This window comes from Danio rerio, chromosome 25 (genome assembly GCF_049306965.1).
Source record: "Danio rerio strain Tuebingen ecotype United States chromosome 25, GRCz12tu, whole genome shotgun sequence".
Classification (NCBI taxonomy): domain Eukaryota; kingdom Metazoa; phylum Chordata; class Actinopteri; order Cypriniformes; family Danionidae; genus Danio; species Danio rerio.
The window spans coordinates 4073367-4097500 of record NC_133200.1 but is presented as its reverse complement, the minus strand read 5'-3'; the positions used below and the strand labels follow the sequence as shown (position 1 = coordinate 4097500).

Sequence of the window (24134 nt, the reverse complement as noted above, 5' to 3'; positions counted from 1 at the left end):
AATACAATTAATACATGTTTACCTTTAGAAGCTGCTTATATTCACACACTGTGTTTAAACTCCTTATAAAACTGATTTTTGCATAATATCCCCCCTTTAAGATCATTTACCATTGAGGATTTATTGTTTGGGGGTGAACTTATTTGCAGTTTGCTGGTGATCTTTTCCATCTGATGAAACATCTAACTGGATTGTTATTGTTAACGTGTAATTGGCTTGTTTACTGCGCTGAGAGAGCTAATGGTTTAATTGACTATAATGGAAGATCAGCTTGATTTGCAGTGGGTTAGATGCTGTGAAGTTCTGTCCCTCGTGAAGCACTTTATAACACGTGAGGACGGATGGAGGGATGTTAATAGTCACAGACCAGACTGAAATAACAGAATGGAAATGAAGTAAGATCGTGACCGGTAAAAGTAGTTTGGTGGTCAATTAGTAAGGAATGTGTTTATGAGGTTGGGAGGAAGTTAATGTTTGGAGATGGATGGATGGATAGATGGTTTATGAATGGACGAATAGATTACAGATGGATGGATGATGAATGGATGGTAAATGAATGGATGGATGAATGGTTAGGTGGCTGATGGATGAACAGATTATAGATGGATGGAAAGATAGATAAATTGATGGATGGATGGATGGGTGGATGATGAATGGATAGATGGATGATGAATGGACACTTGGTTGATGGATGAATTCAAAGATAATACAGTAGATGGATGGATGGATGGATAGATGTATGAATGATGAATAGATGTATGGATGCATAGATTATAGATGGATGGATGAATGATGGATGGTTAGATGGATGATGAATGGACACATGGTTGATGGATTAAAAGATAATACAATAGATGGATAGATATGGATGGATGGATGGATGGATGGTTGATGGATTGATAAATAGATTATATATGGATGGATGGATGGACGGCTGATAAAGGGATGCATGGTTGATTGATGGATGCATAAATTAATGAATGAATAGATTCTAGATTAATGGATGGATGGATGTTTAGGTGGTTGATGGATGGATGGATGAATAGATTATAGATGGAATGATGGATGGATGGATGGATGAATAGATTATAGATGGAATGATGGATGGATTGATGGATGAATAGATTATAGATGGAATGATGGATGGATGGATGAATAGATTATAGATGGAATGATGGATGGATGATGGAGGGTTAGATGGATGATGAATGGACACATGGTTGATGGATTAAAAGATAATACAGTAGATGGATAGATAGATGAATGATTAATGGATATATGGTTGATGGATGAATAGCTTATAGATAGATAGATAGATAGATAGATAGATAGATAGATAGATAGATAGATAGATAGATAGATAGATAGATAGATAGATAGATAGATAGATAGATAGATAGATAGATAGATAGATGAATGGTTAGGTGGCTGATGGAAGGATGAAGTTTATAGATGGATTGATATATTATAGCTAGATTGATGGATGAATAGATTATAGATAGATAGATAGATAGATAGATAGATAGATAGATAGATAGATAGATAGATAGATAGATAGATAGATAGATAGATAGATAGATAGATAGATTATAGATAGATAGATAGATAGATAGATAGATAGATAGATAGATAGATAGATAGATAGATAGATGAATGATGAATGGACAAATAGAGTATAGATGGATGGATGGGGGGACAAATAGATATTTGATGGAGAAATCAATAGATGGATGCATGATGAATGGATACATGAATTTGATGGATGATGGATGAATAAATGAATGATTAGACTACAGGGATGGATGGATGGATGGAAGTTTGATGGATTGATAAATAGATTATATATGGATGGACGGCTGATAAAGGGATGCATGGTTGATTGATGGATGAATGAATGAATGAATAGATTCTAGATAGCTTGATGAATAATGGATAATTGGATGTTTAGGAGGTTAATGGATTGATGGATGGATGAATAGATTATAGATGGATGGAAAGATAGTAGATGAAATGGATGAATGGATCGATGGATGATGAATGGACACTTGGTTAATGGATAAATTAAAAGATAGTAGATGGATGGATGGATATGTATGGATGATGAATGGATATATGGATGGATAGATGAATAGATTATAGATGGATGGATGGATGGTTAAGTGGCTGTTGGAAGGATGAATAGTTTATAGATGGATTGATATAGCTCGATGGATGTATGGTTAGATAGTTGATGAATGGACAAATAGAGTATAGATGGATGGATGGAGGGACAGATAGATGGATGCCTGATAAATGGATACATGGTTGATGGATGAATGAATGATTAGATTAGATTAGAGGGATGGATGGTTGATGGATTGATAAATAGATTATATATGGATGAATGGATGGCTGATAAAGGGATGCATGGATGGATTCTAGAGTGATGGAAGGATGGATGGACGTTTAGGTGGTTGATCAATAGATAGATATATAGATGGATGGATGAATAGACAGATGGTTGATGGATGGATTGATTACAGATGGATGATTAGGTGATTGATGATGGATAGATTATTGATGATGGATGGACGGATGTTTCGGTGGTTGATGGATGGATGAATATATTATAAATTGATGGATGAATAAATGGTTAGATGGTTGGTGAATGGACAAATAGATTATAGAGGGATGGATAGATGATAGATTATAGAATATAGGTGGAGGGATGGTTAGGTGGTTGATGGATAGATTGATTATAGATGATGGATGGATGAATAGATTATAAATGGTAGATGAATGGTTAAATTGTTAATGAAAGAATGGATGAATAGATTATTTATGATAGATGCCTGGAAGATAAATGAATGGATGAATGGTTAGATGATTGATTGATGGATTAATAGACATTATAGATGATGGATGGACACTATACAGATGCATGGACTGGTAGAATAGATGGACTGGATAGAAGGATGGGTTGATGGATGAGTGAAAGTCGTAATGTTTTGGATTTAAATGGATGGATGAACAGAGAGATGAACAGATTGATAGAAGTGAACAGCTAAATTGATGCGTGGATGGATGGGTGGATAATAGATGGAAGTATAAACATTATAAATGATGGACGGATGGATGAATGATAGATATATAAGCATACATAGAATGAGAGATATAAACAGACAGATAGACAGATGGATGGATGAACAGATGGACAGATGGTCATCCTCACAGACATCTGTCAAACACTTGAATGGAAAGAGACGTCTATAAAACCAAAGCCAGCTCTGTTATTAGTGAGAGTTCGTCAGGCGAGTCAGAAGTGCTCATCTCGGCTCTGCGTCTGCTTTATTTCATGTCAGCTTTGCTTTAACAGAAGAGCGTGACCCTCTGTTCTCAAACTGTGACTGAAAACAGCTCAGATGGGAAGGAGAATGAAGCCTAGAGTGTGTGTGTGTGTGTGTGTGTGTGTGATACGTTTCAGCTTAAAATGCCACACAAATAATGATGTATAACTCTCTGAAACTGACCCTTTTAGGCTTTGATCCTAATTGTGCCATTCTGGTGACTGTCGTTTTAAATTCGAAAGAGATTGTGCTATTGAACGTCTTTTAAAAATGATCTCCTGCAGATACAGTGGGTAAACGCTAACCGTACGTTCACACCGAAAGTGGCGGGAGCGTCAAAGTAGCCGGAAGTCATTCATTTTCAATGAGAGCTGGCGGCGATACGCGGCGAGGAGCAGCGCGGCGCGTCTTCTCCGGCGTGGGCGTCGAGGAGAGTTGAAATCAAGTCAACTTTATGGTAATGAGCTATGACGCGGTTCGGGGTTGTTGCTAGAGCGGATACGTTTGCGGCCGGAAGTTAACGAGAATTGTTTCTATTATTTATTAAATTTCTCATTTGTTTTATTTTATTACCGTCTACCCCCACCCCAACCCTAAACCCAACCGTCACAGTAATGTAAAAACTGTTGTTGTACCGAGTATTAGTTATGTTATCTATTAAATAACCCAATAAAATTTATTTTTGAACGCCTACCCCCACCCCAACCCTAAACCCTACCCTCACAGTATTGTAAAAATATTCATTATTGTTATACAGTGTTATAAAAAAATGCTGCTTTATTAATGTGCATAGCGCACTTCCGGCCGGCCGCATATCCGATCTAGACTTTACCGCGGTTCGGCGGCAAGAAATCAGAATGAAGACGTCCACCGATTGATAGGAGTTCAGAGAACACAGACCTGTGAACTTTGGTTCCGACCACAGTTGTTCCCAAGTGTTTGATGATTGCGGTTGCCGGATTTCCAATTATTTACAATGTTTTCTTACAGGAACATGCGTTAAATACGTTACTGGCGAGTTACTGAAGTTCATTAATGTTATATAAATTTATCTTAAAAAAGCGGGAATCTCACGCGACGTGACAGTACAAAACAGTATTGCTGCTTCAGGATATTTCAGACATATGGACTTGATCTTCCATTGTTATATGAATTTGATAAGAAGTGCTCAACATTTTCACGCTAGAAACATGTTTTATTCAGGAATGTAACTGATATGCTGCAACGGCTCCTTTAAATACGAGATCAATGTAGCGAGTTTTGACGCTCTCGCCGCCGGAGCTGAAAGCAGTCAGCGTTTTCGCCAGGGCGGTCAGAGCAACCTTGGACGCTCTCTGCGCTTTCGGTGTGAACGTACGGTAAAGGTGGATGGCTGCTTCTCACTCAGGGCTGTTTGTGATAATGAGGTCACCAATGGGCGGGGCTTTCCCCCTCTGATGACACGTACAAATGGAGAATGTCAATTAAAGAGTTTCTGCAGACTGTTTTAATTAAGTCAGATAATAAAATTTTATTAATTAATTTTTACCATTAGAAGCTGGTTAAAAAACGATTGGTCCGTGTAAGAAATTGAACGTTATTTACAATATTATTAGCTTTAATCCACAGTCTGGACAAACAGATCTCTGCGCATGTGCTAATGTAGTCCGGTCGCTTTAATGACAACTAATAATATTGTATGAGCCAATATCATAGGCGAAGCAGTGGCGCAGTAGGTAGTGCTGTCGCCTCACAACAAGAAGGTCGCTGGGTCGCTGGTTCGAGCCTCGGCTCAGTTGGCGTTTCTGTGTGGAGTTTGCATGTTCTCCCTGCATTCGCGTGGGTTTCCTCTGGGTGCTCCGGTTTCCCCCACAGTCCAAAGACATGCAGTACAGGTGAATTGAGTAGGCTAAATTGTCCGTAGTGTATGAATGTGTGTGTGGATGTTTCCCAGAGATGGGTTGCAGCTGGAAGGGCATCCGCTGCGTAAAAACTTGCTGGATAAGTTGGCGGTTCATTCCGCTGTGGCGACCCCGGATTAATAAAGGGACTAAGCCGACAAGAAAATGAATGAAGCCAATATTATTGTAAATAATGTTTAATTTCTTCGCTTCACAAGACCTCAGTGCGTCATCAGGAGCCATGGCTATTGATTTGGACTCGTCTGTATGTTTATTTTTATTCTCAAAAACCGGTCACCATTCACTGCCATCATATGATCACTAACCCCCACAGATTCTGCTCAAAATGTTCTACTGAATTAAAATAGTCACCGACATACTTTGATGACCTGTGGGTGAGTAAATGAACAGGAAAGTTTTATTTCTGTGTGAACTATCCCTTTAAGATTTACCTGAAGTTACGGTACAAATGTTGGAAAGTTTTGCGTGAGTTAGTTGAGTCCAGACGGTTCCTGGCCCTGAAGCTCAGCTCTGGTTCATCTGCGAGTGGAGTATTGATTGAGACGGTGGAGATCCTGGTCTTTTCGTCTCTCTGCATTGGTATTTATAGCTGGAATTCTGGAGGCGTGTGAAAGAAGAGAGCATTAAACCTCTCATCCCTCTCTCTCTCTCTCTGTGTGTACACTGAAAAAAAGATTCATTGGATTTACTACTTTTTTAAGGTGAGTGCTTGCAAACAATTCATATGGGCTGACTTTAAACCACATCTGTCAATTACAAGGCCTGCAGGCCAAATGCGGCCCGTCAAAACATTTAATCAGGCCCGACAACAAGTTTTGGTAATGAAGTGGCCCGTGCCCACGTTCAATATTAGGATTGTGAGAATTACAATATTGAGACGCAGGTGGTGCTGTTGCACTTTACCATCCTCACTAATTTAGACGTTAGCGCAACGTTGCACTAAATGTAAACAAGGATAAGTATTTCTGGGACTAGCACAATGTCAAAGAAACCGCCTCACAGACACCATATTAGGTCTGAAATCCACAAGTTCAGAGTTGTAGGCATCGACAGTTGGCATGGATCATTTCATGATTAGGTTGCCTTTTTAAAGCTAAAAGAAAGTTCAATAATACAATATCAGAAACCATCTGTTGCTTGTTTCAATGTGGTATATCAGCCATTTTGTTTTATCATCAGTTTTTCTGAATATGAATTGTTTTTAAAATAGACTACTGTTCTATGCTAGCCTACTGTACTGTTTTATGCTTATAATGGATAGAGACCTTTTTTCATGTTGTGATAGAGATAAAACTGGCTGTGACACAAATTAAATGTAAAACCTTACTATTTTGATAAATGTGGTTTATGAAGTGTACACTTTTATTTTCTCAAATATTCTTTTTAATATTCTTTATTTTTCAATTTAAAAAATGTGTAAATATGGCCCCTGACTTTACTCACAACAGTGCGGCCCTTACCAAGTTTGGATTTGACACCCCTGCTTCAAACAAACAAATTTAGTCATGTTTAACTTAATTACCTTAATTATTTTGTTTAAATTCAGCCTATATGCATTGCTTGGAACCAGTTACCTTAAAAAAAAATGTAGTAAATTCAAAGAATCATTATTTTTAGTGTACTATATGCATAATACAGGCGAAAAGCAAGGATTTTCCTCAAACTTTTCTGAAATGGTTCATCAAAAAATGCGCATTTCACTTGTGAAACATGAAAGAAGACGTTTAGCAGAATGTCTGAGCCACAGTCTTTCATACTGTGAAGGGTAAAAGCATCGTAAAGTAGTTCATACAACATAACACACAGTGTGCTACACTGTAAATAATATCTGCTAATGAACACTTTCTGTATTCACAAGTGTTTTCTGTTTATTTATGGTTGTGAATTGCATTCTGGTCTCTGAATTGCATTGATCTGTGCTCTGTCCATCATTTTTTAATAAAATTATAAAGTTTTACACTCACTTAAAAAAATTCCAATATTAGTTTTGGTAAAAACATGCACTAGTTTTCCATATTAGTTGAAATGTTTGTAAATGTAGAGGCAATGTTTCTTTTACAGATATTATCGAGAATATTCCATATTCTATTCTAAAACATAAAACTACTGAGCTAACACTCTAATCTCACTTTATCTACAGCACTTCTAAGAGGAACAATTATTAATTCATAAAAAATTGTAATTAAAAGACTAACAAATATGTTTCACTTATTTCAACTTCAAAATGATGCATGGCATGGATATACAAGTCATTGTTAGGATCTTTGTTGTCAAGCTTTTGCTTAGGTTACTATTTAAAATTAAGATATTTCTTTTGAAATCTGTAAAATCACTTTGTTATTTATTTAATCGAATAATGTTTCTTTTCCTGTCTGCAAATATTTTTGAGGGAAATTCTGGAAAGAAAGGCAGCATTAGGTCAGATGGTTTCTTGCCATCGCTGAGACCACCAGTGCAGAAGTGTCTATAGTGTATGTGATTGAGTGTGTGTGGATGTTTCTCAGTGATTGGTTGCAGCTGGAAGGGCATCCGCTGCGTAACACATATGCTGGATAAGTTGGCGGTTCATTCCGCTGTGGCGACCGCAGATTCATAAAGGGACTAAGCCAAAAGAAAATGAATGAATGGATAAATATATATATCGCAACAAAACCAAATATAGCAATGTCAGATGTTTCCAATATCATGCAGCCCTACTCAATAGGTTTGTTTTATTCATTTATTTATTTATATTTTAATATTAGGTTCAGTTAACTTGTAGTCCATTTTTTATTATTTCAAACGGTTGCCATGGCAACATAAATAAATTAATGTAGGGTTTGATTTAATTAGATTTATTTTAGATTGGAGAACATTCATTCATTCATTTTGTTGTCGGCTTCCGAGATCGCCACAGCGGAATGAACCGCCAACTTATCCAGCACGTTTTTATTTTTATTTTTACGCTTCCAGCCGCAATCCATCTCTGGGAAACATTCACACACACACAGACACTCATACACTTCTGGCAATTTAGCCTTCCCAATTCACCTGTACCGCATGTCTTTGGACTGTGAGGGAAACCGGAGCAAACCCACGCGAACGCAGGGAGAACATGCAAACTCCACACAGAAACGCCAAATGAGCCGAGGATCGAACCAGCAACCTTCTTGCTGTGAGGCGACAGCACTACCTACTGCGCCCCCATAAATTTTTTTTGTTTTAATTATTAACAGTTTTATTCTTTTATTCTGTTGTTTTTTAACTTTAGTCATTTTTATTTGGTAAACTTATTCGTAAAAGACAGTTTGGGTTGACTAATCTCAAATTTCCATTTTATTTTAATCATTTATAGTTAGTTGTTACTTATTATTTACTAAAGGAAACCTTCATTTGTAGCTGTCAAATAGCAGTTATCATGAGCTCTGTTTCTAAAAGAGCAGCTTGAACACTCTGCTAAACATCTCCTTTTGTGCTTCACCAAAAAAAAGGAGTAAATTTACTGCTCTAAAACTTAGTCATGGACTAGAATCTGTGTTAGACTTTTGTACATATCTTGCAAGAAAATTAACTCTTTTGTTGTGGTCCTCTCCTAACATTCCCTGTCAATATGTGGATAGATCAGGTTGCCATTTTCTTACCCTTGGAAAAACTGACTTACGACTTGAGCCGGAAATCTGATGATTTCTGGCATATCTGGAACCCTCTATGGGAGTTTTTGGAGAATGTATCTTGAAAGACGGACAGTTTTTATTTGAATTAAATTTCTTTTGTGTCAATTTTACCCTTTACAAAAGACCTGAATTACTAGCCGATGGATGATTGTATAGTAGATGGCTATATTATTGTATCTTCTAACATGAGACACCTACACCACTGTTTTGTCATTGTAAATCTTTAAATAAAATAAAAAGGGAGTACATTTAAAGGCAGACATCAAGAATCAGATGGCATCTGTGGATTTTAGATTGCAGAAAGCACTGCTTTTTAGCTCGGCGGTAATGCTTTGTCTAGACAGGTCCAGGTTTTGTTTTTTTCCTCTCTAATCCTGCCTGTATTTTCTGTGTTCGCTGCTCTCTGGACAGTCTGTGCGGAGGCGTACAACCCTGATGAGGATGAAGAGGAGCGAGAGCCGAGGGTAAGAGGACTCTCCAAACCGCAGACGCTGCTTTTGCTCAGTTATTGCTGGCCGGTTTCCCACAATGCTTTGCTGTCTGTGCTCAGGTCACTTACCCCAAAACAGACGAGCAGAGACAGAGACTACAGGAAGCCTGCAAAGACATCCTGCTGTTCAAAAACCTGGACCAGGTCAGATGACTAAGAGATGCTTTTCTACAATTTAGCATCATGTTTGCACTCTAAATATGCTGGGTTGTTGTAATTCAATGTTGGGTCAATTTATTTTGTATTTAAATGACACTTTTTTATATATAAATTGGGGGTGGCAGCACTGTTAGCACTGTTGCCTCACAGCAGGAAGGCCGCTGGTTCGAGTCCCGGCTAGGTCAGTTGGCATTTCTGTGTGGAGTTTGGCATGTTCTGCTCATGTTGGTGTGGGTTTCCTCCGGTTTCCCCCCACAGTCCAAACAGTGCTGTAGGTCAACTGAAGAAACTTAACTGTCCACAGTGTGTGAGTGTGGAAATGAGTGTGTATGGGTGTTTCCCAATACGTAAAATGCTGTTGCAGCTGGAAGGGCATCTGCTGCATAAATCATACTGGAACAGTTGGCGGTACATTCCGCTGTGGTGACCTCTGAAATAAAAACATTAAGAAATAAGAAATAAGCCGAAGGAAAATGAATGAATGAACCCAATGGATGAGTTTGTCCATATTTGACCCAACGTTGGGTTTCGACAACTCAGCATTTTTTTTGCCTAATCATGTGTTTGAAGCAAGCTATTAGAAATTAATTACTTAAATATCTACAATTTTCTAAATATTTTATTTAAGTAATTTTACTTAAAATGACTGTGGTTATAGTAATTTTTTATTTTATTATTGGCTTCATTTCAATAAGCGCTTATTCATTCATTCATTCACTCATTTTCTTGTCGGCTTAGTCCCTTTATCAATCCGGGGTTGCCACAGTGGGATGAACCGCCAACTTATCCAGCAAGTTTTTACACAAGGGATGCCCTTCCAGCTGCAACCCATCTCTGGGAAACATATACACACACATACTCATTCAGTATGGACAATTTTAGCCTATCCAATTCACCTGTACCGCATGTATCTGAACTGTGGGGGAAACCGGAGCACCCAGAGGAAACCCACGCGAACGCTAGGAGAACATGCAAACTCCACACAGAAACACCAACTGAGCCGAGGCTCAAACCAGCGACCCAGCAACCTTCTTGCTGTGAGGCGACACTGCTTCGCCCCTCAATAACCACTTATCACTTTATTTTTCATCTTAATTGTTTTTTTATTTATTATTATTATTATTATTATTTAGATGTAATTTTGTTTTGTTTTTTCATTTTTACATATTTCAGTTTGTATTTCAAATGTCAAAAACATTTTACAATTTTTTTAATACATCTAAATTTATATTGTTATTTAAGCTTTAATTAACATTTTTTAAATAGTTTTGAAATACAATAATTACCTTGTTAATGTTTTTTATAAACATTTCTGCATTTCTTTTTTTTAACATATTTACACGTCTGTGTATTTAACATATTAAATACATATTAAATACATATTAAATTATTTAACATATTTACACGTCTGTGTATTCAATTTAAAATTTTTAGCATGAATTAATTTAGTCAATAAATTTGTTATTAAATATTTTATTGTAGTTAAATATTTTATTGTAATTAAATAATAATTATTGCTATCATTTATTTTAAGCATTTCCCAGAGATGGGTTGCGGCTGGAAGGGCATCCACTGCGTAAAAACCTGCTGGATAAGTTAGCGGTTCATTCCGCTGTGGCGACCTCGAATTAATAAAGGGAATAAGCCGACAAGAAAATGAATGAATGAATGAATGAACCTTTATTTTAAGCAACAAACATATTTAAAGGTTTTTAGTTCGAGTCAGCCTGTAAAAAACCCAAATATATGCAGCAATTCACCTAAAATGTCTTGTTTTTATAAATGACGGACACAATATTTTGCCCACAACACAACAGGAGCAGATGTCTCAGGTGCTGGATGCCATGTTTGAGAAAGTAGTGGTGAGCGGAGAGCACATTATCGACCAGGACGACGACGGCGACAACTTCTACGTCATCGAGAGGTTTGATACTGTACATTCACCTTTATACTGTGACAATACTGCCGTTTAAAGATCTCGTAAAGCGGTTTGAAAAGTGCATTATTATTCGATGTTTGACATTATTTCAACTGATAAATGAAAAGAGGGCGGGGAAGAGTAGCTCCTCCTCTTTTTTAAAAACAGCCAATAGTGTTTTGTTTTTATTACAGCTCTGCCAGTGAGAGTGGTTGAGCTCAAGTGCATCAAATGAAATGCAAACAAGAAGGGGCGGGGCATGTCAGACACTAGAGAGCATTTGATTGGTCAGAAGATTTAATGAGAGACTGATGTATGAGGTGAGGTCAAAAAAATCCAATTAGACTAACTAAAATTACTGAAAAACGAACTGAAATAAAATAGTGAAACAATAACTTTTCAAAATTAATACGTGCTCATTTTTAAGCACTTAATCTGACCTGCGGCTGTTTATAGACGTACCTGTCATGTCAAGTCAACACATCAAAAACATCTTTTCAATATAAACATTTTTCTCTGTCTGCCAAAAATGACAATTAGCCATGTTTAACTACATACATGATTTTTAATATGGAGAAGCTTGTTCGAATCATAGACTGTATAATATATGGACGTAGTGTTCGTGACGTTACCCATAAGGATCTGAACACTGCAAAAGAAGCCACAAGTAGGCGCAGCCAACTGTCGCCATTTTGTTTGCACGTCATTGCACCAACGGCGAGATACCAAACAAGGGCAAAGAGGCGGAGAGTGGGTGGAGCTACAGACACCTGCTGGCATTTTGCTTGGACCTGGTTCAGACACACTTTACTTTGGGAAAACGCTTAATACTTTATATGCATGTGTTTAACTTTATATTAAACACGCTTAATACTTTATCACCTGTGACTCGTTTGTTTTCCGACCTCTTGTGCTTGGTTGTACACTATATCAATAAAGTGTTTAGACTTTTATAAACACTGCTGTAATACATTGAGCCACTAAACATTGTTCTTATGACGTTTTTCTACACGAGGAAAAGCAAATGACTTCCAAACACTTCAGATATAGTCTGTGTTAGTAAATGCAGGACTACTGATGAAATCCAGCATAACACTGTATGACAACGCTTCAGATGACTGTTTTAGAGCCTACAGCTAATCAATCTGACAGATTCTGGAGTGCTTTACAGGTCTAAAGAACATTATAAATAATAAATGATCTTAAATAAAACAAATACATTTATAGAGATGGTATAAAAGTATATAACTTTACTCACCTGGGAAAAGGAGGCCACGTGAATGGGTTGTGAGCACAATTAAGTGCACACAGCATGACATATCATCTGATAATTGTAAAAAATAATCCCGAAAGAGAACTGACTGTGTAAAGCCACATAAAACAAAACAAAAATACGATGTATATGCCGAGTTCAGCAGCTAATCAGCCGGAATCAGCTGAGGTGAAGTGACGGCGACCAGCGAGACCTAGCTGTCACTCAAGTGGCCACGCCCTTAATTATGCAGACTTAATATAACTTAATATAAAGGAAACGGATGAGTTTTTAAAAAATTCACCCCTTCACAGTTGTCATGAAGGGTGATATTAGCTGTATGAACCAAAATCGTTCTTTGTACCAGGCTGTACACACCTTTTTTTCTGCTGTAATGTTGGCCATTCTGACAGTGGGCTCAATAGAAATTTGCTCCTTATGCATCCAGGACTAGCGAATTTTCGATGAATTTCAGTTTCAGATACTTCTGTATTGGCTTCCCGAAGGAGAGCGGGAGGTTCAAATTCTTTATCATTTTTACTTTTTATTATAGTTTAAAGCTGCATTTATGTGGTTTAGTGTTCAAAGAATTACTTATTTTTAGTACTAAGAGGTTTGCACAAGAGTTTAAACTTTGCTTTGGTCGACGCTGAATGTTTTCTGTTACCTCTGATGAACCTAAAACTGAAACTAAATATATAAAAGCTAAACAGAAATGTGTTCACACAATAAAAACTAAAGTAAAACTAACAAAACCTTTAATGAAACAAACTAAATTTACACTAAAATGTTAAAAATTGAATTAAAATAAGAACTAATTTGAAAATGCAAACCAATAGTAACCTTGGTTTGCTCTGTAGACAATCGAAATAAATATTGCTTAGGGAGGCTAATAATATTGGCCTTAAAATGGTGTTTAAAAATTTAAAAACTGCTTTTAATCTAGCTGAAATAAAACAAATCAGACTTCCTCCAGAAGAAAAAATATTATAGGAAATACTGTGAAAAATGCCTGAATCTGTTAAACATCATGTGGGAAATATTTGGAAAAGAAAAAACTATTCACAGGAGGGCGAATAATTCTGACTTCAACTGTATGCCAGGGTAGTAGGCGGTTCATTCCGCTGTGGTGACCCCTGTTAGATCAGGTACTAAGCCGAAGAAAAATTAATGAATAAATAACCTTGGTTTGTCACGCAGGGGGATGTTTGAGATCCTGCTGAAAGCGGACGGCACTACGCGGACCGTGGGCTCATATGACAACCGTGGCAGTTTCGGAGAGCTGGCCCTGATGTACAACACGCCGAGGGCCGCAACCATCATCGCTACCTCACCCGGAGCCCTGTGGTGCCTCGTGAGTAAAGCTGAAAACAGAACACAAATTACTTGATGATCTGAACGTCTAAAATAGCTTAAAAGAGCTTAAGGAAGCTAGAAAAAGTCAATAAAGTAGCATTAGCACATGGGTAACATGTCTTAAGATGGTTTTAGCTTGAATTAGCATGTGTTTAGCGTGGTTAGCGTTGCTAAAATAAACCAGCTATGCATTTTAACATGTTTAACCATTTGTTAGCATGAACATTTTAAAACAATTTGGCAGTATTAATTGTTTAGACTTGAATTGAATTGTTGCTAGCATGGTTAACGAATTGTTAGTATAAATCACAAACATGCATATGCCTAGCATGTTTAGCTTTGAATGACCCTGTTAGCTTGTGTTTATCATTGTTAACAGATCATTAGTATAGATCACAAACATGTTTTAACATATGGCTATCCTAATGAGCTTTCTGTTAGCATGATCATGTTAACAAATTGTTGGTACAAATATTTTTTAAGACATGGCTAACATGCTTGTTTACATGTTTGGCTTTGAATTAACATGTTAGGGTGTGCTTATAATTATTTAACACTGTTAGTCTAAAATTGCAAACATGTTTTAACATGGCTAACATGTTTAGCTTAGAAATTAACATGTTGTTAGCACGCGTTTAGCATGGTTAGCATTGCTAAAATAAATCAGGAACGTATTAACACATTTAACCATTTGTTAGCATGAACGTAATTTTAAAATCTTTAACAATTTGGCAGTATTAATTGTTTAGACTTGAATTGTTGTTAGCAAGGTTAACGAATTGTTAGCATAAATCACAAACATGCATATGGCTAACATGTTTAGCTTTGAATGACCTTGTTAGCTTGTGTTTAACATTGTTAACATATCGTTAGTGTAAATCACAAACATGTTTTAACATATGGCTATCCTAATGAGCTTTCTGGTAGCATGATCATGTTAACAAATTGTTAGCACAAATATTTTTTAAGATATAGCTAACATGTTCGGCTCTGAATTAACATGCTAGCGTGTGTTTAACATTAACACTGTTAGTCTAAAATTGCAAAGACGTTTTTACATGGCTAACATATTTGGCTTAGAACTAACATGCTGTTAGCATGTGTTTATCATAGTTAACATTGTTTGTATAAATCGCAAACATGTTTAACATATGGATAACATTTTAGCTTGAATTTGCATGTTGTCTATAAAACATGAATATATTTTGACACATGGTAACATGTTTACTATGTTGCCATCATGAGCATGATTTTTAACATTTTTAACAATTTACTATTATTATTTAACTTTTTAGCATGTTGTTAGCATGGTTAACACATTCGTTATTTGTGTGTTTGTAACATGTTTAATATGTTGTTAGCATTAAAATGCTATACGTTTCTAACATTGGTAACATTTATTAGCTAGTTCATACCACATCTCTAGCAAGTAATCATGTGCTTTATTGTGTTTAATGTAACCTCTTGCAAGCAGCTTATAAGGTTTAAGTATGTTGCTATATGTTTTGAACTCTCAACATGTTTTAGCATGGTTTACTGATTGAGCATGATGCTAACATGTTGTTGTCTGGAATTAGCATGTTTTGACACATGGCTTACATGTTTAAATACAGTTAAACACATATATAACATGTTTTAGCACTGATGGCTAATATTTTTAATGTCACTAAAAGCGACGACCCTGCTGAAAAATCCAGCTTAAACCAGCCTAGGCTGGTTTTAGCTGGTCGGCCATGCTGGTTTTAGATGGGGTTTTGGCCACTTCCAAGCTGGTTTCCAGCCATTTCCAGCCTAGTCTTAGCTGGTCAGGCTGGGAGATGACCAGCTAAAACCAGCTTGACCAGCCTAGCCAAGCTGGGAGTCCAGCCAAAACCAGCTATATCCAGCTTAAACCAGGCTGGTCAAGCTGGTTTTAGCTGGATTTGGCTGGTCATTTTCCAGCCTGACCAGCTAAGACCAGGCTGGAAATGGCTGGAAACCAGCCTGGAAATGGCCAAAACGCCTCTAAAACCAGGCTGGTCAACCAGCTTAAACCAGCCAACCAGCCTAGGCTGGTTTAAGCTAGATTTTTCAGCAGGGGAAGGAGAAGATACTGCTTTAAATTTAGCATAAAAAACTGAGAAGGATTGTTAGGACTTTTCCTTCGCTAAGCTAACAAAATAAAAGTGTAGTTCAATGAATACATACAAATCCCTGCTGAAAAATCCAGCTTAAACCAGCCTAGGCTGGTTGGCTGGTCGACCAGGCTGGTTTTAGAGGGGTTTTGGCCACTTCCAGGCTGGTTTCCAGCCATTTCCAGCCTGGTCTCCAGCCATTTCCAGCCTGGTCTTAGCTGGTCAGGCTGGGAGATGACCAGCTAAAACCAGCTTGATCACCCTAGCCAAGCTGGGAGTCCAGCCAAAACCAGCTATATCCAGCTTAAACCAGGCTGGTCAAGCTAGCTGGATTTGGCTGGTCATTTTCCAGCCTGACCAGCTAAGACCAGGCTGGGAATGGCTGGAAACCAGCCTGGAAATGGCCAAAATCCCTCTAAAACCAGGCTGGTCAACCAGCTAAAACCAGCCAACCAGCCTAGGCTGGTTTAAGCTGGATTTTTCAGCAGGGATGACAGAAGAGAATTGAAAAGTGTTTTGATTAACTCAGTAGGGAAATCTTATGCTAAATTTCTTCCCTCATTTTGCATGTTGTTGATGTTAGAGCGACCTCTACAGGTCATAGAAAGTACTGTAATTCCTGTTCCATAATGGCTACAGGCCTTTATGAAGAATATGAAAATATTATTGATTGAATATCTGTAGGATCGATTGACATTCAGAAGGATCATCGTAAAGAACAACGCGAAGAAAAGGAAAATGTACGAGGCCTTCATCGGGACGCTTCCACTGCTCACGTCACTGGAGGTCTGAACACACACACTTCATTTTTACTTGATTATTTGATGGTTGTTTGTTCTTCCGCTAGTTGATTTCATAAATAAAAGCGCTCTTGTTGTTTAGGTTTCAGAGAGAATGAAGGTTGTTGATGTCTTGTCGACCAAAGTGTACAATGGCGGGGAACAGATCATTGCTCAGGTTAGAATTATCTCGACACCAGTGTTTTTATTTCACAAAACATGTTGGTTTTTGGTGGCAGCGTGACTCAGTAGTTAGCACTGTCGCCTCACAGCAAGAAGGTTGCTGGTTCGAGTCCCAGCTGAGTCAGATGGCATTACCATGTGGAGTTTGCATGTTCTCCCCGTGTTGCCATGGGCTTCCACGGGGTGCTTCGGTTTCCCCCACAGCCCAAACACATCTGCTATAGGTGAACTGAATAAACTAAATTAGCCGTAGTGTATGAGTGTGTGTAAATGCAAGAGTGTATGGTGTTTCCCAGTTCTGGGTTGTGGCTGAAAGAATATCGGCAGTGTAAAACATTTGCTGGAAAAGTTGGCGGTCCATTCAACATTATTTCCAGCATTCTTCAAAATATCTTCTTTTGTGTTCAACTGAAGAAAGAGGTTCACTTGAGAGCTTGTAAAAGCTGAGGAAATGTTCATTTTTGGGTGAACAACCCCTTTAATATTTAAGTATTTTGTTTTCACAGGGGGATTTGGCGGATTGCTTCTACATCGTGGAGTCGGGACATGTTAGAATCACTATGAAGAGGAGCAAGGTGGTTCACAAGCACAATTCTACTCATTGTACATCCTAATAAATCAATAAATCACCCATTTACCAGAAAATCCACTCTCTTTTAGTCAAAAAACGACACTGAAGACGAGGAAGTGGAAATCGCCACATGCTCACGTGGGCAGTATTTCGGAGAATTGGCTCTCGTCACCAACAAACCACGAGCGGCTTCAGCGTACGCCATGGACAGCGTCAAATGCTTAGGTAATGCATTATTATTATGATTAAATGATGTTTTACCACTCAGAAAGGTTTGTCTATCAAATCAAATCAATTCTATGAATTAAAAAAAGAAGGTCGCTGGTTCGAGTCCCGGCTGGGTCAGTTGGCGTTTCTGTGTGGAGTTTGCTTGTTCTCCCCGTGTTGGTGTGGGTTTCCACCGGGGTGCTCCGATTTCCCCCACAAGTCCAAACACATGCGCTATAGGGGAACTGAATGAACTAAGTTGGCCGTAATGTATGTGTGTAAATGAGTGTGTAGGGATGTTTCCCATTACTGGGTTGCAGCTGAAAGGGCATCCACTGTGTAAAACATATGCTGGATAAGTTGGCAGAAAACTAAGCCGAAGGAATGAATGAATGAATAAATAAGAAGTATGTGTATTTGGGAATATACATAACATTATGTAAGTTGCAAAAGTACAATGAATATTTGGATATCCCTTTAACAATTAGGAAAATTAAATTAAACACATAAAAAAAAACACCCCCACCCACTTTGTATACTTCTTTCAAAACATTTTGTCACCTTAGAATTATAAGGTTCTGTCTGACATTTTTGTCAAAATTGAGTTATTGACATATTCTTATTAAATGACAACTTATTTACATTAAAGGATGTTTTTTTTATAAGTTGTTTACATTTTAAGTTTATGTTACACACACACTGTTTGCTTTATGGCATGCAAAAACTTTGAAGCTCAACATCTCAAAATCATCCAGAACACAGATTGAACCTTATAACTCCAACGTGATGACTTGTCAAATTGATATTAAATAAAGGTAGAGTGTAATTTAGTAATATACTAAAGCACAAAACCTGCTTTATGTTGCACGGGTATATTTCAATGTATTAAAAATAATTGGTCAAAATGATACACACTTCCTGACAAAGGTCGTGGACCCCAGTTGTAGGAGCAACAAATAACAACTTGACTTACAGTTGATCGTTAGGAAAAGTGTCAGAAGGTGGATTTTTCTGCTGAATCATCTGTTGAGCTGCATCCCAATCATCACCAATACTGCAGAAGACCTACTGGAACCAGCATGGACACAAGATTCTCACAGAAATCACTCAAGTCTGTTAAAGGTAAATTCATGGTTTGGGCTTACATTCAGTATAGGGGCGTGCAGGAGATGGATGAAGTGGATGGCAGCATCAACAACCTGAGGTATCAGGACATTTGTGCTCCCCATTACATTACAAACCACAGGAGAGGGACAATTCTCCAGCAGGATAGCGCTCCTTCTCATACTTCAGCCTCCACATCAAAGCTCCTGAAAGCAAAGAAGGTCAAGGTGATGCAGGATTGGCCAGCCCAATCACCAGACATGAACATTATTGAGCATGTCTGGGGTAAGATGAAGGAGGAGGCATTGAAGATGAATCCAAAGCATCTTGATAAACTCCGGGAGTCCTGCAGGAACGCTTTCTTTGCCATTCCAGATTACTTTATTAATCATTGATTTGAGTCATGTCAGAGATGTATGGATGCAGTCCTCCAAGCTCATGATGGAGTCTGACACAATATTCCTTCTGTCTCCACTGCAGCAGGACTTTATGTTCTATACTGGACATTATTTCTGTTCAGTGAAGAAATTTTAGTCTAAGCAAAGTCAGACCTTACTGTCCTGATTGAATCATTTAAAATCAAGGCATGATCATATTTTATTGGGGTAAAATAAGCGTAATCTAGAGGCCTTTACTTTTCATATGAGCCACTTCTGATACCAAACGATCAACTAGAAGTCAAGTTATTATTTGTTGTTCCTAAAACTTGAATAGGCGACAAGACTTTTGTCAGGTAGTGTATATTTTTATGCCAAAATTCATTATATTAAGTAACAATCACGTTAAATGTAGACAATTTGTAAATTTCCTACAGTAAACAGATGAATAGGCTCACTCACTTACATCTGTATACCCAACCAATTGTGTTATATTCGTTTAGAGACTAAATGTGTTTTGTCAATTTTATTAAATGGGAAAATGGCTCTTTAGGAAGGCCAAAATTGACGGAAAAATGTATGTTTTTAAATGAACTAAATTAGTGTGGACATTTACACTGCATGTCTAATTGACTTTGTGTTTTGCAGTAATGGACGTGCAGGCGTTCGAGAGGTTATTAGGCCCCTGCATGGACATCATGAAACGAAACATTGCGAATTACGAAGAGCAGCTGATCACGCTCTTCGGGAGTCAAATCGCAATCGAGGAGCCGAATGCATGAAATCAGTTAATCAATAAAACGTCGCAAACTTTAAAATGCAAACATGAAACGACGACAATATGGTAAGTAGAGGCCCGTCATCATGGTCAAGAAAACCGTGTTCACTTATAGGTCATCAGCTTGAAGTTATTGTTTTGCATTCACAGATGTGAAACTCCGGTGTGTGTGTCAATGATCATGAATTTTTTAGCTGTGAAAAAAAGCCAAAATGTGAGCGTTTGCCTTCGGGGTGTATGTGCAGGGTTTGGTTATGGTGGTTCGGTTTGGGGATTTGGTATTGGTGTGTTTATCCAAATCGTTCTTTTTTTAACATGTTTGTTTCTTCACATGCTGTGTCTTTTACAGCGGCGTCCGCATAAAGACTGTGTTTTTGGGCCATATATGGCAGGGTGATATGTTAATTTATTCTTTAATTCACTTTTAATCTTTCTGCATTTGGAGATTTGTCAATGTTTTCAGTGTTACGCGAGTCATTTTTACTCCTAGCCATTTTTGAATACACTAAAATTATTGATGAAGAGCTCTGTCTAAACTGCATCTTGATAACACCGGTCTGCTACACTAAAAATATGTTAAAGCAACTTATGGATCATTCACTTCAAGACAAATCATTTTACAGATTAAAGTCAACATGAAAACAAATTATGAACTTTTGATGACTCCGATTTGTTTCCAAAATTTAATAAAACAGGTGATTAATTGCGCCTTATCAAAATTGAGATTTTTCTTGTAATCCTTTATGGAGCGGCACGGTGGCTCAGTGGTTAGCAGCAAGAAGGTAGCTGGTTTGAGTCCTGCCTAGACCAGTTGTCATTTCTGTGTGGAGTTTGCATGTTCTCCCCGTGTTGGCATGGGTTTCATCCAAGTCCTCCAGTTTCCCCACAGTCCAAACACATGCGCTATAGGTGAATTGAATAAGCTAAATTGTCTGTAGTGTGTGAGTGCCTGTGTGAATGATTGTGTGTATGGGTGTTTTCTAGTACTGGGTTGTGGCTGGAAGGGCATCCGCTGTGTAGAACATATGCTGGAGTAGTTCACTCACCCCCCTAAACCTCACTCCCATCCCGGACGAGCCCCCATGTGTAACCCACTATTCCTACTGCACCCAACCCACGCTAAGCTAGGATCGAATCTGTGATTCTTTGCATGGGAGTCAATTGCTCCAACAAGGAGACTAAAGACCATGGTCACTAGCGTCTGTCGCTAGATCACCTTTTGATGTCAGAGGAGTGAGGTTTACCTGCATAGAACTTCACTAGTTGGTCTACACTCACCCCCCTAAACCTCACTCCCATCCCGGACGAGCCCCCGCATGTAACCCACCTGCATAGCTTTTCACTAGCTGGTCTCTGTTACACTCACACCTCTAAACCTCACTTTTATTCCGGACGAGCCCCCGCATGTAACCCACCTGCATAGCTTTTCACTAGCTGGTCTCTGTTACACTCACACCTCTAAACCTCACTTTTATTCCGGACGAGCCCCCACATGTAACCCACCTGCATAGCACTTCACTAGCTGGTCTTCATTACACTTACCCCCCTAAACCTCACTCCCATCCTGGACGAACCCCCACGTATAAGCCACCTGCATAGATTTTCACTAGCTGGTCTGTTACACTCATGCCTCTAAACCTCACGTTTATCCAGGACGAGCCCCCGCATGTAACCCATCTGCATAGCACTTCGTAGCTGGTTTCCAATACACTCACCCCCCTAAACCTCACTCCCACCCTGGACGAGCCCCCACATGTAACCTAACTGTATAGCACTTCGCTTGATGATCTCTATTACACTCACCCCACTAAACTTCACTTCCATCCCGGACGAGCCCCCATGTGTAACCCACTAGTCCTACTGCACCCAACCCGTGCTAAGCTAGGATCGAACCTGCGATTCTTTGCATGGGAGTCGATTGCTCCAACAAGGAGGCTAAAGACCATGGCCACTAGCGTCTGTCGCTAGATCACCTTTTGAAGTCAGAGGAGTGAGGTTTACCTGCATAGAACTTTACTAGCTGGTCTACACTTACCCCCCTAACCTCACTCCCATCCTGGACAAGCCCCTGCATGTAACCCACCTGCATAGCACTTCACTAGCTGGTCTTCATTACACTTACCCCCCTAAACCTCACTCCCATCCTGGACGAACCCCTACGTATAACCCACCTGCATAGATTTTCACTAGCTGGTCTCTGTTACACTCCTGTCTCTAAACCTCACTTTTATCCCGGACGAGCCCCCACGTGTAACCCATCTGCATAGCACTTTGTAGCTGGTTTCCATTACACTCACCCCCCTAAAACTCACTCCCACCCTGGATAAGCCCCCACATGTAACCCAACTGTATAGCACTTCGTAGCTGGTTTCCATTACACTCACCCCCCTAAACCTCAATCCCATCCCAGACGAGCCCCCACATGTAACCCAACTATAAAGCACTTCGCTTGATGGTCTCTAATACACTTACTCCCCTAAACCTCACTCCCATCCTGGACGAGAACCACATGTAACCCAACTACATAGCACTTCGCTAGCTGGTCTCCGTTATAATCACCCTCAAAAATCTCACTCTTATCCCGGACGAGCCCCCGCGTGTATCCCACCAGTCCTTCCGTTATGCAAAATTGAGAAATATAAACAGAATTGAGACAAATTGACACAGAATTACTAGAAAGTGTGAAAATGTTTAAAGAATTGTTAGAAAAAAAGAAACGTTAAGCCTATAAACTCACAAATTCGAGTTGCAGATCAGAAAAATAAGAAAAAGTCAGAATTATGAACTAAAATTAGCAAGTTTTTCATTATGGTCTCATTCATAAAAAGAAATTGGTTTCTATAGAAGCACTTGTTTTTAGATGATGATTCATTATCCAATCAGTTCTGGTGGTTAAAATCAGACCCTGCCAATTATTTACTTATTCAATAAAACACATACATAAGTATCAGGAGTGAAATGGTTTGTGGTTTCATGTTGACTTTAACCCTTCATTACACTTCGATGAGGTATCTGCCTGGGAACACAATAAGAGAAATGACAAAGAGACTCAATGATGTGAAGAAATTTTGAATATTATTGCACTTTGATGCCAATGTAATGAAAAAAAACACCTCACCTATACGTTTTCAGTCTTTTAAAGAAGCTCCTCACTTCTGTCACACATGAATAGCCATTGTGTATCTTTACTTTTAATAGTGTAGCATATTTTGATGATTTGTTCACATCTTCAGTGCTTTTTATTAAAACAAAAGTATTTCACGTTGAATTCAGATATATTCAACATGCACAAAGAGTCTTTATTTTATAGATGCTTAAAATGTACCAAGAGTGTGTGCTATATCTGCAGAAGTCTGAATGATTCCTCTTTATTCATGTGTATATATTTTTTTGAGTTGGTTTCTGTTTATGTTTGATTTGTTTTAGGTAGCTTTCTGCATTTTGATAAAGTTCTTCAGAGCACTTGCTTTATTCCTAATTTCTGCAGTATTTGGACAGTTTTCTTTTCTCTTGATATGTGAAGAGTTTGTCCTTGTTGATTGGATCTTTTTGCTTGACAGAAAGAATCATACGTAGTATCCATTTCTTCCTAAAACACCACTAAAGATAAATCATTACTGTCTACCTCTAATATGAACAGCTTAGCCATCGTCACCATGTAGATCCCACTGGTTTATCTGTCGGTAAACTAGCCTGTAGTGAATCCCTAAACCATATCTGTGTGCAAGTGTAACTTTACACCATTTCTACCCTGTTCACTGGGAGAAAAAAAAAAGACTTTTAATTGCCAATCAGTGCTCATTTCTGTGTGAATTTCTGTCGCTGAATTGAGAAGTCGCTAATGCTTTTTATGTCCTGAAAAATGGATTAAAGGTCTACAGTCTCTTGGTGCAAGAGAGCCCAGTATTATACTGTCAGTTATATTTGACTTTCCATTCAAATAAAGAACAATTTTGTATTTAAATC

General features: G+C 38.4%; 1 protein-coding gene across 1 annotated transcript in view; it reads left to right on the top strand.

The window, feature by feature from the left end:
• Window positions 1-24132, top strand: part of prkar2b (protein kinase cAMP-dependent type II regulatory subunit beta) — a 32405-nt gene extending 8273 nt beyond the window's left edge. The window contains exons 3-11 of the mRNA XM_017354227.4: window positions 9292-9344; window positions 9431-9514; window positions 11347-11453; window positions 13900-14053; window positions 16854-16955; window positions 17052-17126; window positions 17638-17706; window positions 17792-17927; window positions 20039-24132. Coding sequence (XP_017209716.1) covers window positions 9292-9344; window positions 9431-9514; window positions 11347-11453; window positions 13900-14053; window positions 16854-16955; window positions 17052-17126; window positions 17638-17706; window positions 17792-17927; window positions 20039-20172 — 914 coding nt within the window. The 3' untranslated portion in view covers window positions 20173-24132. The remainder of the gene's footprint in view (window positions 1-9291; window positions 9345-9430; window positions 9515-11346; window positions 11454-13899; window positions 14054-16853; window positions 16956-17051; window positions 17127-17637; window positions 17707-17791; window positions 17928-20038) is intronic.
• The last annotated feature ends 2 nt before the right edge of the window (window positions 24133-24134 follow it).